Source organism: Mesitornis unicolor, unplaced genomic scaffold (genome assembly GCF_000695765.1).
Source record: "Mesitornis unicolor isolate BGI_N332 unplaced genomic scaffold, ASM69576v1 scaffold10534, whole genome shotgun sequence".
NCBI lineage: Eukaryota > Metazoa > Chordata > Aves > Mesitornithiformes > Mesitornithidae > Mesitornis > Mesitornis unicolor.
Window position 1 is genome coordinate 1 of NW_010178045.1, and position 13116 is coordinate 13116.

Sequence of the window (13116 nt, forward strand, 5' to 3'; positions counted from 1 at the left end):
CTCATCCCCTGCTCACGGTGCCTCATCCCCTTCTTCCTCCCCCCGAATCCATATCACCGTGTTGGGTGGGGGCCCCGGTGGCCCAGTGGGGTCTGACCAGTGGTCCAGAAGGAGCAGTGGCTCTGTGAGCGCTGTGCTGAGCGTGGCTGGCACACCGGGGGGTGTGCCCGCCCTTCGGGCTCCCATCCAGCTCCCCATAACCTGCCTTTCCCGCCCGGGTTCCAGATCAAATCCCAACAGAGCGAAGTAACCCGAATCCTCGATGGGAAAAACATCAAGTACGAGCTGGTGGATATCTCCCAGGACAACGCTCTCCGGGAGGAGATGAGGGCGAAGGCAGGCAACCCCAAAGCCATCCCGCCCCAGATCGTCAACGGGGACCACTACTGCGGGGTAAGACTTGGGGATAAGCACTGTGGAGAGTGGGCGGTGGGCAGTAATCCTATCCCTTTGGTTTTGCTACAAATGAGGTCAAGATGCCTTTTAAAAGGTGTTTCTTGTGATGTGCACGGACGAGGCGCTGCCAGGGTCAATGGGCATTTGGAGCACGGTGGCTTGTGGAAAATGAGACCCAGGCAGGGAGACTCTGAGGGACCACGGGCAGCGGGGCTGTGCTGTGCAGGTCCATCCCCACTTCATCCTCTGTGTGGTTGTCACCGTGTTGTGACCCAGGGTGTGTTGTGTGTGCCTGACCATTGGGAGTGTGCGGCTCACTCTTGCCATGTGAGCAACCGTGTGGCTTTTCCCTGCAGGACTACGAGCTCTTTGTGGAAGCGGTGGAGCAAAACACCCTGCAGGAGTTCCTGAAGCTGGCCTGAGCCCTGGGCTCCCTTCCTGTCCTGGACTCTACCTGCATTCCTGAGCACCCTCATCTCCGACCACCTTCACTTCCAGGTTGTCAGCGCTGTCCTGGCACAGGAAAACCCATGACCAAAACTACTCATTGCAGCTGCCTCCGATTCCCTCCTGCCTAACCCTGATAATCATCTCAGAGGGATCCAAAGAAAGTCTGACGCTCGCTGCGCATGGCCTCTGAACAAAGCTGGGCCTGGCTCACACCGCAGCTTCCAGTGCCTCTGTAAACAGCAAAGCCTCTGGGGTTGTGTGAAGTGCAGCCGCCCGTCAGCCCTCTCCTCTGCAGGGAGAGCTTCTGCTCTAGGAGGGAAGGGCTTAGGGTTGCATGTTACTTCCTACTTCTCCCAGTTGCTGTTAAAATTGTAAATCCTGCTGCCTCACTTCCTCTTCCTTTCTTTTTTTTTAATCTCGACTGCAGAGATAATGGCACCTAAGTTGATTTTTGTTTGTTTTAATTTAATGCAAAAATACTGCACAAAGCTGGGGTCTGACCACCCACCGCTGAGAAGGCTGGGGGCAAAGGCTGTGTCACTGGGCGGCTGCCTGGGGGGATGGATGGGCCGGGAAGTGGGACCCACACTGCTCCGTCTGCCCTGCGCTGCGGTGCCGGGGCTCCCTTGTGAGTGTTAAAGGCTCAGGGCTGCCCCAGAGCAGCTGATGCTCCAGCTCTCTCATCTTTCCTCTTTGAGTTGGCTTTTTTTTGCAACCCGGACCAAGTGCATTTTATTTTCCTGCCAAAAAGCGAGTTTATAACCAGTGTTGTCTTCCGAGATGCTATTAAATGTTACTGTACCTTTCACGTCGGTACTCGTGGGTTTCTTTTAAATTTGATTTTATTTTGACTACAGGTTAACGTCACCCTACGTAACGATTCTGAGTCATTTCCGGCTCAGAGAAGCTGAGTCAGTTGTACTCGCTGCTGCAGCCTGACACACAGATCTTAACACCTTAGATTGCTGCTGCAGGACTTGCCTGAATATCCCAGAGCGTGGTAGTGACAGGTACCTCTCTGGAGCACTCCTCTCTGCGTGGTAAGAACGGCAGCCCAGGGAGGGCCAGCTTCAGCCAGACACGTGAGCAAAAACAAACCCTGGCACCAAGATTACCTGGATTGGGATATTGAGGGTCAGAGGAAAAGGCTGCCCTATGAGAGGGTCCCCTGTACACTCCTGTATCTGCTGTAGAAGGAAAAAAGGAGGAAACTGAGTGAGAGCTGCGGGGACTGAGTCACTGGTTGGGGGGAGCCTGTGGAAGTGGCTGGTTTGAGTGGTGCTTCCTGCATTGGAGTTGTGCAGGGTCCAGCTCTGGGCATCCTGCCCCTTCCACGGCAACTGCGCCTTTCACATCTTAATGGAAGTGGAAACTGCCACTTAAATGGTTTTATTGGGAGCCTTTAATGAGGGCTGGGCCCCTGCTAAAAGGGAACCTGCCAGAAGGTGCTGCCTTGCACAAGTGGGAGTGCTGTGAGCTGGAGTCAAGTGGGAGCTTGTCACAGCTCAAACAGGAAGAATGTGCTGGAGAAAGGGGCCGCAAAGCGTGGATCCAGCCCATGGGAGAGGGAGGAAGATGCTTTATGGAGGGTTCAGTGGAGAAGCACCGAAGGGATTATGCTCTTCTCCAATGACACGGTGTCCTGTTGCAGCATCCAGCTCCCCGTCGAGGGAGGGAGGAGGGCTGGCAGCTTGGGGCTGTGAGCCTGGGCCCCGCTGGTGCTGGGGGCTGTCCAAGGGCAGGGGTTGTTCATGTATAGGAAACCCAGTAGCAGGAGCTCCAGGCTGAGATGGGTCTGGCTCAGTCCCAGCATTGCGATGGCTCAGGGCCTTTTGGTTTAGCTTCACTGGGGACCATAAACTGAGCTTGTTTCTCTTGTGGAGTAAGTGCAGTTGAAATCTATGGGGAAAAGCAAACTGACCCTGGCTGTTTGTCCTGCTGCTACAGAGAATCCCAGAGCCCAGCTGACAACTGCTTGGTACCAGTGTAAAGCTGGTGGCCACCCCTGGGCAGGGAGCAGCCCGTGTAACCTTCAGCAGAGGTGAGAAACCAGGCCTTGGGTCTGAGCTGACAGAAAATGCCCGCGTGTCAGGAGCCCACCTGTCCTGGGGAAAAGCATCTGCCTGGGCCTGGCACCCTCTGCTGAAGGGAGAGGCCAAACCGCTGCCTCCCAGCTCTTCTTTCCAACCCTGGTAATGGTGCAGTGAAACTAAATCTGGAAAGACAACCCCTTGCTATCTTCCCAGTCTGGGGAGGTTGTAACACAGCTCACGGTGCAAGGCAGCTCATTCCTCCTGCAGAGCTTGGGGGGAGCAGCTCTTAAGGAGCTGTTAAGCTGTTTGCAGCCCTGTCCCCTCTCCCTGGGAGGGGTCTCTTCTCCGCAGCAGCAAGGAGGCATTGGGGATCAGGCCACATTCCTGCAGGCTCCTGGCGTTGTCCACGTACACTCTCTGGGGAAAGGTACTGATGATCTCATACGAGTCGGAGTCTCCACCCCTAGGAAAAAACAGCACAGTCTTTCCTATGCACAGGATCCCCAAGGTTTTGCTGAGATGCTGTGGCCGATCCAGCTGTGGTTGTGTAAGAGCAGAGGGAGAGACTGTTTCACAAGCACGGGCTGAGCAGAAAAAAGGGCTCCCTGCCCAAACTGCGAACAGCCAGGCACAGAGCAGCTGATCCAGGCTGCACAGCTGCTGTGGGGAAGGAAGCTCCTGCATCCCCACAGCAGTGAGCTCATCGTGGCCAGAGCTATGGCCCACAACAGAAGTGGGACATCTCTGGTGTAAGGAGGAGCTAAAGGGTTCCCAGCAGCTCCTGGGGCTGGGACTGTCACCCCCAGCCCTGCTCAGCTCAGGCTGCAGCACAGAGCTCCAGGGCCTTTCAGCAGGCAAAAACCTTCCCTGGGGCTTGTTGGAGCTGGGTAGGGAATGAGGGGAGGAAGCCCTAGGCCTACCTGATACGGGCAAGGTGTTGGCGCAGGTCCCCTATGGTCTCTGTGAACAGCATCTTTACGATGTACGTCTGCTCCCCGCTCTCAGATTTGATGCGGAGAGTGCAGACATCAGGGGCAGAAGCTTCAGCCTCTTCTGCTGTCTTCACCCTGGAGGTTAGAAAACCTCATCAGCTGAGGAGTGAGGGCCCTGGGCTGCCAGGGAGGTGTTTCATGTTTGGGAATGTCCTTGAGATGAACAAGACCCCATCTGACTGTGGGTGAGCAGACCGACCCATGGACCAAACTAGTGCTTTGCTTTCCCTGCTTAAATGGTGCCTTGGAAAGAAGGTTCTGACCTTTTTTAGCTTTTTCATTTTAGATCAGGGCTGTCTGGTAAGTACTTTGCCCTACTTTTTTGATTAAAAATAATCTGCTTGGGGTTTTGTTCATTATCTATTTGGGTCTTGTCTTGCCAGAAGACTCTGAGTGGAAAAGTGTTAGTGTGACCTCCCGCATGGGGCTCAGTTTCCTGGAGGGATTCTTCCATTTAACATGACCACAGACAGTTTTTTAGATGGCTTCAAATTCTTAGGCCTTGGTTTGTTAAAAAAAAAGGGAAAAGTATTTCACAGCAATAAGTAAGTAAGCTTTTGTTAGAGATGTAAAAGATGGGAGATTCACCATGAACAATTCAGTGGTCTTCCCAAAAGACCAAACCTGGTCTTTTTTTTCCCCCCTAATAATTTCTAAGGTATAAGATAAAAGGGCAAGTCCATTTACTTCCTTAACTGAAAACCACTGAAATAACCCCACAGTGGTGAAACAGGAGGAAGATGAGAGCCTGACAGAGCAGAGATGGAGGTGCTGTGCCTGTACCTTTCCAGGGCAGACAGCCCGGGTGGCTCCACCAGGATCTCTTTGCTGCTCCGTGCCCCATCAGAGCCCTGAAACCGAACCAGGTGAGCATCACCACTGCCCGCTCTGCCACAGAGCAGCCAGGGCCAGGAAAGCTGGGGAGCAGGTGCCAAAGTGCCACGTGTGCTCTGGTGGGGCCTCTCTGGGAGGAGGACGTTGTGCAGAGCCCAGAGAGGCCCAGGGAGCGGGTGTTGGTGCTGGGCAGGGCGCTGAGCCCAGAGAATTCACTGCTGGCCTGGTGCTGTGGGTGTCTGGGGGGTCTGTTCCTACCTGTTGTGCTGCTCTGGCTGAACCTTGGGCACCAATCGCTTCTCCTTTGTGTTTGGAGGGCTTGGAGAGCTTGTGAAGAAACTGCTCCATGGAGACTTTGGGACCTGCCAGTGCAGAAGGGAGAGGTGTCCATGTGTAACCTTTCTGACAAGCAATTTTCCCCCAGAATAGGCCAATTTTGGTGAAATGAGAGCGCAACAGCCGACAGGGAGAGCTCTAACCTCCCCTGGCTAGGCTGAGAGTGGATCTCGGTCTCCCCTGTTGAAGCTTGTCCCACTTTCTAGCCCACGAAATGTTTGATTTTCAACATCAACAGTGAGCAACCGTGCAGGCTGTTCAGCGCACAGCTGGGATGCACGTGTCGAGGTAAAAACCTGGTTAGCCCTGCTGTGAGCTGGAAAAACTGAAACGACGACAGTTTTTACAGGCTTGGGAAATTATTGTAGGTGTCCATTCCTTTTTCTGTGGCAATTATGGGGTTTTTTTTTTTACTCCTTGGCTAAAGGAAACATCTAGCACAGCTTCTGTTCGCGAATGGCCTTGAGATGAATGAGCAAGTAGTACGGTTTTATATAAATAGGAACGGGTTTTTTTTTTACTCCTTGGATAAAGGAAACATCTAGCACAGCTTCTGTTCATGAATGGCCTTGAGATGAACGAGCAAGTAGTACGGTTTTATATAAATAGGAAGATGTTGCTGATGGGTAATGCACGTGTTGGGGTTATTCAGTTATGCATGCACAAACCCACTATTTTCTGCCTATACAACTGACTGCATTGGACTTTCCAACCCTGACGGGTATCACTTCCACAGCCTGGAGCTACAAGTGCAGGGCTCTGACCCAGAAGTGTTGCCTTCCTCGCTGAGACCCTACACATTCCCCTCCCGCTGGCTGGACTGCCCTGGTAAAACTTTGACTCTCGTCTTTGGGAATTAGCTGCATTTTTGAGGTAGGTTTAAGGATTTACCTGAGATCTTGGTGGCTTCCTGCACCTCACTTGATTTTGAATGGCCAACCACTTGGCCACGGCCAGGAAAACTCCCTGGAAGGTGTCTCTCCTGAAATACCACATCCCTTCTGTCGCTGACCTGTTGAACGAAGGCTGACTGCTGTAAACAAATGAGTGTTGCACAAGCTTGCTCTCACTGCATCAGAGCACAATAAACCACAGCAATGACAACCAAGAGCTGTAAACCCCAAATTAAACTGAGAGAACTGCTTTGGAAGCTGCTCCAGCTGTCCAAACTCGGTGAAATGTATTTTCAGCTCCTATAGGCTGTCTAAGAAGAGATCCCTCAAGTCTCTGGGATGGTGCACCTCAACCACAGGACAGTTTGTTCATCCACCTCAGCAGGCACTTCCACGAGTGGTAAGAAATGTGCTACCCCAAGGCCCCCAGCAGTGGACAAAGCTGCATAAATAGGGTCTGTCTCTCTGTCTGGGTTCCACTTATGCTCCTCTTACACTGGCTGTGCATATCTCAGAGGGATGTGCTCTGTGTCTGTATTTACCCCAGATTACTGAATTGTCCCGTGGCTTCCAGATGTGGCCAGCTATGCATGAATTACAGGGAACCACAGCCCCAAGAGCCTTGCACAATCCTCCTTCTTCCACCTCTACCAGCTTGCTCTGCCCTGACCTCATCCCTGCTGTGCAGTTGTGTCCTGCTTTCCTCATGGCAGTGGGTAGGTGCACCCCTCTGGTTGTGCCTGCTTCTGGTTTGGGTGCATTTGAAGACCTAGATTCGAGTCCTTGGAGGCTCTCTGCCTGCAAATGTGGCCTTGGCTTTTTGCCACTTCTGAGAAATCAAAAAATGGGGCCCAGAAGAACCTCAGGTGGCCAAATCCATTTAAATCGCAGCACAACAAACTCTCCCGACATCCTCCTCGAGAGATACTTGTTCAGCTGTTTTTAAAACAATTACTTTGTTTTCCTCTTTTTGTTACACAGCTCCTCAGATACTGCACGTACTACTCCTCTTCTACAAAGCCTGCTGTGCTCTTAGAAGTCTCGTTCCAAGCCAAGATTGACCGAGGCACAGAAACCATTCAGTCCTGATGCCGAAACGCTCGCTTTATTTCCTGTAACGGCTCTAGCAGGTGCGCTCCCAGCCGCCCTCTCCCCGAGACACTCGTGCACAGAATTAAGCTGCATGCGTGCTGTGTTCAGAAGCCTCAAACTGAATTTGCTGTGGGGAGCATCCAGCAGATTGGTGAAAAAAACCTTAACTCCTTTTCTTTTTTGGGGAAGCAAGAGAGCCATTTCATCCAAAACTGATAAAGAGGGTTTTGCACTGCTTACCTGCAAAGGGACGCCGTCTGGGTAGCACATCTGCAACTCTGAGGGGAAATAGCCATCCATAATATCCTGCAGGCATTGCTGAAACGAAATAAGAGCTCATGGTCATGCCTCAGACTTCCTGTTTATCTCATGACCAACATATTCCTTCTGGGCCGCACCGATTTGTGCTGTTATTGCCTATTCCTTTACAATCCCTTTCCTGAGGCTTAGTGAGCCAGAGCAGGATGGCTCTAAACCTGATTCCTCCACAGCCCTTTCCATACCTGCGTGGATGGGTCCTCGTAGGGCCGAAAGGCTCCGTTGAACATGATGATCCCATTCTGATACAGCGTAAGAGCGAGGGGTTCTGGCTGCCTCAGCCGAGCACCCCCCCGAGTGTGCTCGATTTGGGAAGTGCCTTCTCCAGCCAGCACATTCAAATACTTCACGTTTTCCAGGATTAAATCGAAATCGATCTGGTGTTTGGAAACAACTGCTTCACCTGTGGCAGAGGGATCAGAGTTACAAGGGAAGCAGCTTTCGCCTCTGTGTGAATTTGAGATGCATTCGCAGCCTAACTTTTTGGGGCTGTGCTGCCTCGCCATGCTTTTTTGCAACGTGTGATGCAAGACGGCTGCTGCGGTGCAGCGCAGCCAGGTTGACATGGGTGTGTGTGAAACCACAAGGGCAGGGCAGCAGGGAAACGCTCCTCTTGCTACGAGGAGCTGACAGCTCCAGATGCAGCCGCCTCTTTAGAGACCGCACTCAGCTCCTGGTCTGTGGTTGTCATTCCAGAAGCGTTGTGTTGCTCATTGATGCGGTGCTGTAAAATGCACTGAGTGAGGAACTTAACTAGTTGGATTAAGCAGGTTGGATAAGTGGATCAGGGCGGACTTGCTGAAGAAATGCCAGTGTAAACGGAGCCGGGGGCCAGCTCCTCGCCAGCAGCAGATCGCTCGCTCTTGCTGGGTGCTTGAGGAGGGTGCTAGGGTGAGCAGTGAAAGAGTTGTGATGAGACAAGACTGAAATCAGAAGAGGAAATGAAAGAAGAGGTGTAGGCAGAGGATACAGCCTTCGGTATTTTCTGTTCTGCTTTTTCACCATTTGATAAAGGACGGTGAGGTAAACATCCCTTCAAAAGTATAAAGTGACCTGAAAACAATGCCATTATTTCTACTGCTTCCCCTGTCTTCTCCCCTCCTGCGTGTAAGGGAGGGAAGGCTTTAGGTAGTTAACATTTGCATGGGGGTTAGGAAGCAGCATTGGCTGTACAGCCCAAGTATTATTCTTTTCTTTCTCTGTTACCACTTCCTAAGAAGCCATTGCCAAATATGCTTGGACCCCATACAGCACAATCAGGTCTCAATTAAACAGCTCACGTGGTGGTTGGGAGGAAAGGCAAACAATACTCTCTGACGGAGCCAGGCAATGTGGGTAAGTTACTACAGCTACTATGTACACAAAGCATCTGATTCCATTTTCCACCCATTTTACGTCAATATTATTGGAGCAATCCAGTTTCAAAGGTTTAGGCTATGTGAGCTCTTCGGGAAGCAGCTGCTGCCAGGGTATCCTTGCAAATGGCTGAGCCATCGGGTTCTCTCCTTAGTTTTCCTTTCTCCTTGTCTTTCCTTATCTGCCCTGGGGAGCACCCTACCTTCTCTAAGGATGCAGCAGGAGCTGACAGCTGCTTCAGCAAAGAGTGGTGGTGCTTTACCTGGCTTCCAGAGGCTTTTTGCTGACAGATCTTCTTTATCCTCGAGTGATTCTAAATCCTCCAGCTGTTCGTGTCTCTCTCCAACCCAGATCAGTCCATAGTCATTTAGAAACCGCTGTGAGAGGAAAGTACAGGTCAGAGCTGTAGACCAGAGCTTCGGTAAACTAGAAATGGAAGCCTGAAAGTGGTCAGATGTCAGCACGAGAAACAGAAAGGGAGGTGAAAGAGGTTGGTCTAGGGGCAAGTGGACAAACTCACTGGTGGGGTAGTAGCAGCAGCTGTATTACAGTAGTAGGTAAAAGGGAGAATGAAAATATCTGTAGTGACAGTAATCTCCCAAGTAGTAGCTGCAAATGCTATTACTACAGTCCTAGAAATCAAAATGAAGAGGCTTGCAGGAGGCACAAATGTTTGTGTATTTAAAAAACCCCTCTTACTGCCCTGCAGCTCAAATCCGACCTGTTCTTTCTTTTCAGAGGAGTGAGGTGAAGAATTGTGATGATCAAAGCAGCAGCTTGAAAAAGACCAAGCAGCCTGGGACTGCAATGATCTCCAACCAAAGGTGCAGATGGCTTAGGGCAAGTGGAGCTGGTGTCTCACCTCCATCTCCCAGACCTGTGTCTGCAGCTGAAGGCACCTCATCTCCAGTTCCTCTGCTGTGGGTGAGGAAGGAGCATCTGAAAGGGAAGATGTGGTTTTGCTATGTACAGCCCTAAAGAAGAGCTGCAGATAACCTGTGTCACACAGCGCACGTTCCACAGCCTGTTCTGTCAGTGAATGTGAGCCCCTGCAACCATGACCTCTGCATGCTGGTCCTTGACAATTCAACCTGTAGCAGTTTGTTAAAGAAGCTGACGGACTAAAAGGCAGTTGTGAACGATATGGTGAAGTTTTACGCTGTGGGAAGCTGATGTGAGCTGCTGTTTGCAATTATACAATGACAATTGCTTGGCTTACTCAGTCTTAAGGGACCTATTAAGAAAATGAGCAGGTGTCTGCTGAAGCTGGATCCAGAAAGCCAGGCTGAATGGCAAGAACAATGCACGATGAGGCACAAAACACACTTGTGGTTTGACAGGCATATTCTTGTTCTCTGCTCAGGAAATGGAGAACTTACCGCAGTGTTGTGCTAACAAGGCAGCTCAGCCATTGTAGGAAATGTGTCTGGGCTCAGCTGGAGAGCTGCTGGATTCCAAGGCAGGGGGAAAGACCTTCATGACTCACCCAAAGCTGGGTTTAATTTAGAGTTAGGCTGCCTGACAGGACAAGTGAGCCTGGACCTGTAATACTGTTCGAGAATCCAAGTAGATTTTTGGTTTCTTTTAGCTGTGAGTTAGCTCTGTTTTTCCAGCCTTTCTGAACTCTGCAGTATTTGTCATCCTGTTTTTCTGACCGTCCTCAGGTATTTGTGTGGTTGGTTCTACGCTCATGGAAACTTTATAACCCAGAGAAAAAAAATAGGTCAGGAAATAATGTTTTGCACTGTGCCAGAAAAGCAGAGTCATAGATGCAAGTACAAACTGCGGAGCTGCTTTGGCAAACGGCACCACGTGTGTGTAACTGATACCACGCACCGAGGAGGCTCTTGGGCTTGCAAGGATGGCTCAGAGAGGTCTCTGAGCCTGCTCTGTTGCAGCACCAGCAGCTCTGTAGCTCTCCTGCAGGTAGGAGCAAGGTGTCAAGGACAGAACGATTTTTACCTTCTCCTTTCTGAAGAGTCTTCACCTCCTCTTCAAGCTCAGCAATCTTCCTGTCCTTCAGGACCAGAACAAATAACGACCTCGTTTAGTTCCTTGGCCTCCAGGAGCGAGAGGCACAGTTCACACAATTAGTCCTGGCTAGGTGAATCACTGGTGCACGTACTCTCATCCCACTCAGAGGCAAAAATAAGGGTTAGAAAGGCTGCATCACCTCACAGAGACCTTAATTAGACTCAAAAGAGGTGTGGGATATAAATACACTGCTCCAAGAATAAGTGAGGGACACACTGACCTATCTCCTTCTCCTCCATCTGCACAAGAGCCGTAGGCAAACACAGACTCCTGCCCCTGTGCTTCCTGCTCAGGCACAGCTCGTGCTCTGACCTGCAGCACAGGAACAACAGCAGCATCTCTGCGGCCATCTCCTTAAAATAGAATTAAATAAAACTAAAAAACCCTGTTTATTCTAACCTGTAGTAATGCAAAGAGGTCTGCTGCAGGATAGCTCTGCTGTAGGAGCTTGTACCAGAAAGCAAAAGGGAGAAACAAAAAAGGAAGCCAAACTGCTAATGATACTGGTGTCAGGGTGCTGAGTGTTATTACTTTAAGAAGTCCCAGCAGGGACTGTCCATTCTCCCACCCCAAGGACTGATACAATTACCCTGTTGCTTTGCAAAGGCTTGTTTGCCTAATTAACAGAGCAGGCTGCAGATTGACTTGTTTCAGCCCAAACTGGGTCTGAGCAGGGGCAATGCTACCGTGGCTTCAGCTGTCAAAGCAATGTACAGGACAGCTTCGATAAGGGGCAGGATTTTACCTTCAGTTGGATTTCTTGTGCTTGTTCCTCTATTTTTTGTTCCAACAGAGCAATTTTTTGCGTCGTGGAGGACTTGAGCTCCGTGTCGGCGCAAGCTGCACCTGAAAGCACCAACACAGTGCGTTACCTCTCTCAAACGGTGATTGGTATTGGAGGCTCATCAGTGCCATTGGGGAACCCCACACAGGGGCTCCTGCTCTGCCACAGCAGGTAAGGACATGGGTACACTTTGGGTAGAAATCCCTTGGCTCCTGACTGGTAGGGAGACAGCTCTGTCACCAACAGCACGCTGTGTTTGTGAGAGGGACCACAGGAATTAGCCATGGCTGGGGATATTGAATCCACCAAACTGTCACTGAGAACTTGTCATGGCCCAGAACCCCCTAAGCATTGAGGGACTTTACCCTGCATGTTGTTTTCAGTCCCCCTTGAGCCAGAGGGGACACTGCCTTGCACTGGGTTCTTATCCTAGGAGACGATCTGTCATCTTTGGAGAGGCAGCACGAAGAGCATGAAAGAGAGAAAACAGGTCAGTGTTTTGGATATGGCTTCTCCAAAAGCAGTTAAAAGAAATATTGGGGTTATGCTGAGGGAAAGAGAGGGCAAGAGAAAGCAGAGTGGTCCAGTCCATTCCCATAATTGCTCTCAGACTAATGAGTTACGAGTCAGAACCCAAGGGAGGGCACAATCTCAGCGGCTGGGAAGAGTGAGCACAAAATGGGACTAGCAGAAAAAGACCCTGGTACTCACACAGAGCATCCTGTGAGGCAAAAACTTGTGGTATTGAGCTGTTGGAACAAAGAGCTCAATACTCGGGGATTAACAGAAGCAGCAAACTTTGTTAGGAGTGGGGAGGTTTTGCTCTAAGACCCAGTAGGAAGGATGTGACCTAAAATGGTACCGTAAAAATAGTTGAGGCTCTAAGGCTTGCTGAGGATGTGGAAACCTTCTGTTACTTATCTGATTTTGGACACACGTTGGAGAGACAGAGCTGCAGTCGTTGCAAAACACATCGGATGGAGAGCAAAGCCTTAGCAGTGGGGGCAATGAACACCTCTGCCCTTTTAGTGAAAATAGCATGGTATGATACATCAAAATAAAGCATAGTTGCACTAATTTGGGAGGGTTTGCCTGATGGGCAAATTTTTAAAAATGCAATTGAAAAGGCTGTCCAAAAAAAGCCTAAATTGTACATTTTTCTCATCAGCTCATCTGTGCGGTCCCTGCTGGGGACCAGTGCTGACCAGCAGGCAGCAGACAAGGAACTGGGGGAGTTTCATACGAGCTGGTGTCGTTTCTGAGCCCGTCAGCCCTGCAGGAGCCGGTAACGCTCAGCTTTTTTGAGGGATCCTTGCCAAAATGGGGCTCAAAATAGCGGCGGCCACCGGTACCACCGGGAGTGCCCTGTGAGGACAAGCTCGGTGTGTGCTGGGGGTGGGGGGATGTCCCTCACGGTGTCGTGGGGGTCCCAAACCTCGGGGAGGGGGGTTCCCCCCCCGCCGCCGCTGGCGCATCACTCCCCCTGCCCTCAGCGCCTCGCCGCCATCTTGTTTACCCGCGGTTGCCACGGCGACGCGGGGCCCTTGCGATTGGCTCAGCCTTGGTCACGTGGAGGGCGAGGCAGCGCCCCCCCCGCC

The 13116-nt window shown here is 51.1% G+C and overlaps 2 protein-coding genes across 2 annotated transcripts; one reads left to right on the forward strand and one right to left on the reverse strand.

Moving 5' to 3' along the window:
- Nucleotides 1-225: 225 nt before the first annotated feature.
- On the forward strand, nucleotides 226-818 carry SH3BGRL3 (SH3 domain binding glutamate-rich protein like 3; the record flags this gene model as incomplete). The annotated part of the gene is made up of 2 exons (XM_010182315.1): nucleotides 226-393; nucleotides 753-818. Coding segments are annotated over 2 exons (234 nt in total), but the record flags the coding sequence as incomplete, so codon positions are not given.
- A 2358-nt stretch (nucleotides 819-3176) lies between these two features.
- UBXN11 (UBX domain protein 11) lies at nucleotides 3177-11580 on the reverse strand (the record flags this gene model as incomplete). Its single annotated transcript, XM_010182316.1, has 11 exons — nucleotides 3177-3342; nucleotides 3800-3946; nucleotides 4655-4722; nucleotides 4964-5067; nucleotides 5933-6053; nucleotides 7267-7344; nucleotides 7530-7747; nucleotides 8963-9077; nucleotides 9563-9639; nucleotides 10663-10717; nucleotides 11480-11580. Coding segments are annotated over 11 exons (1250 nt in total), but the record flags the coding sequence as incomplete, so codon positions are not given.
- Between the last annotated feature and the right edge of the window lie 1536 nt (nucleotides 11581-13116).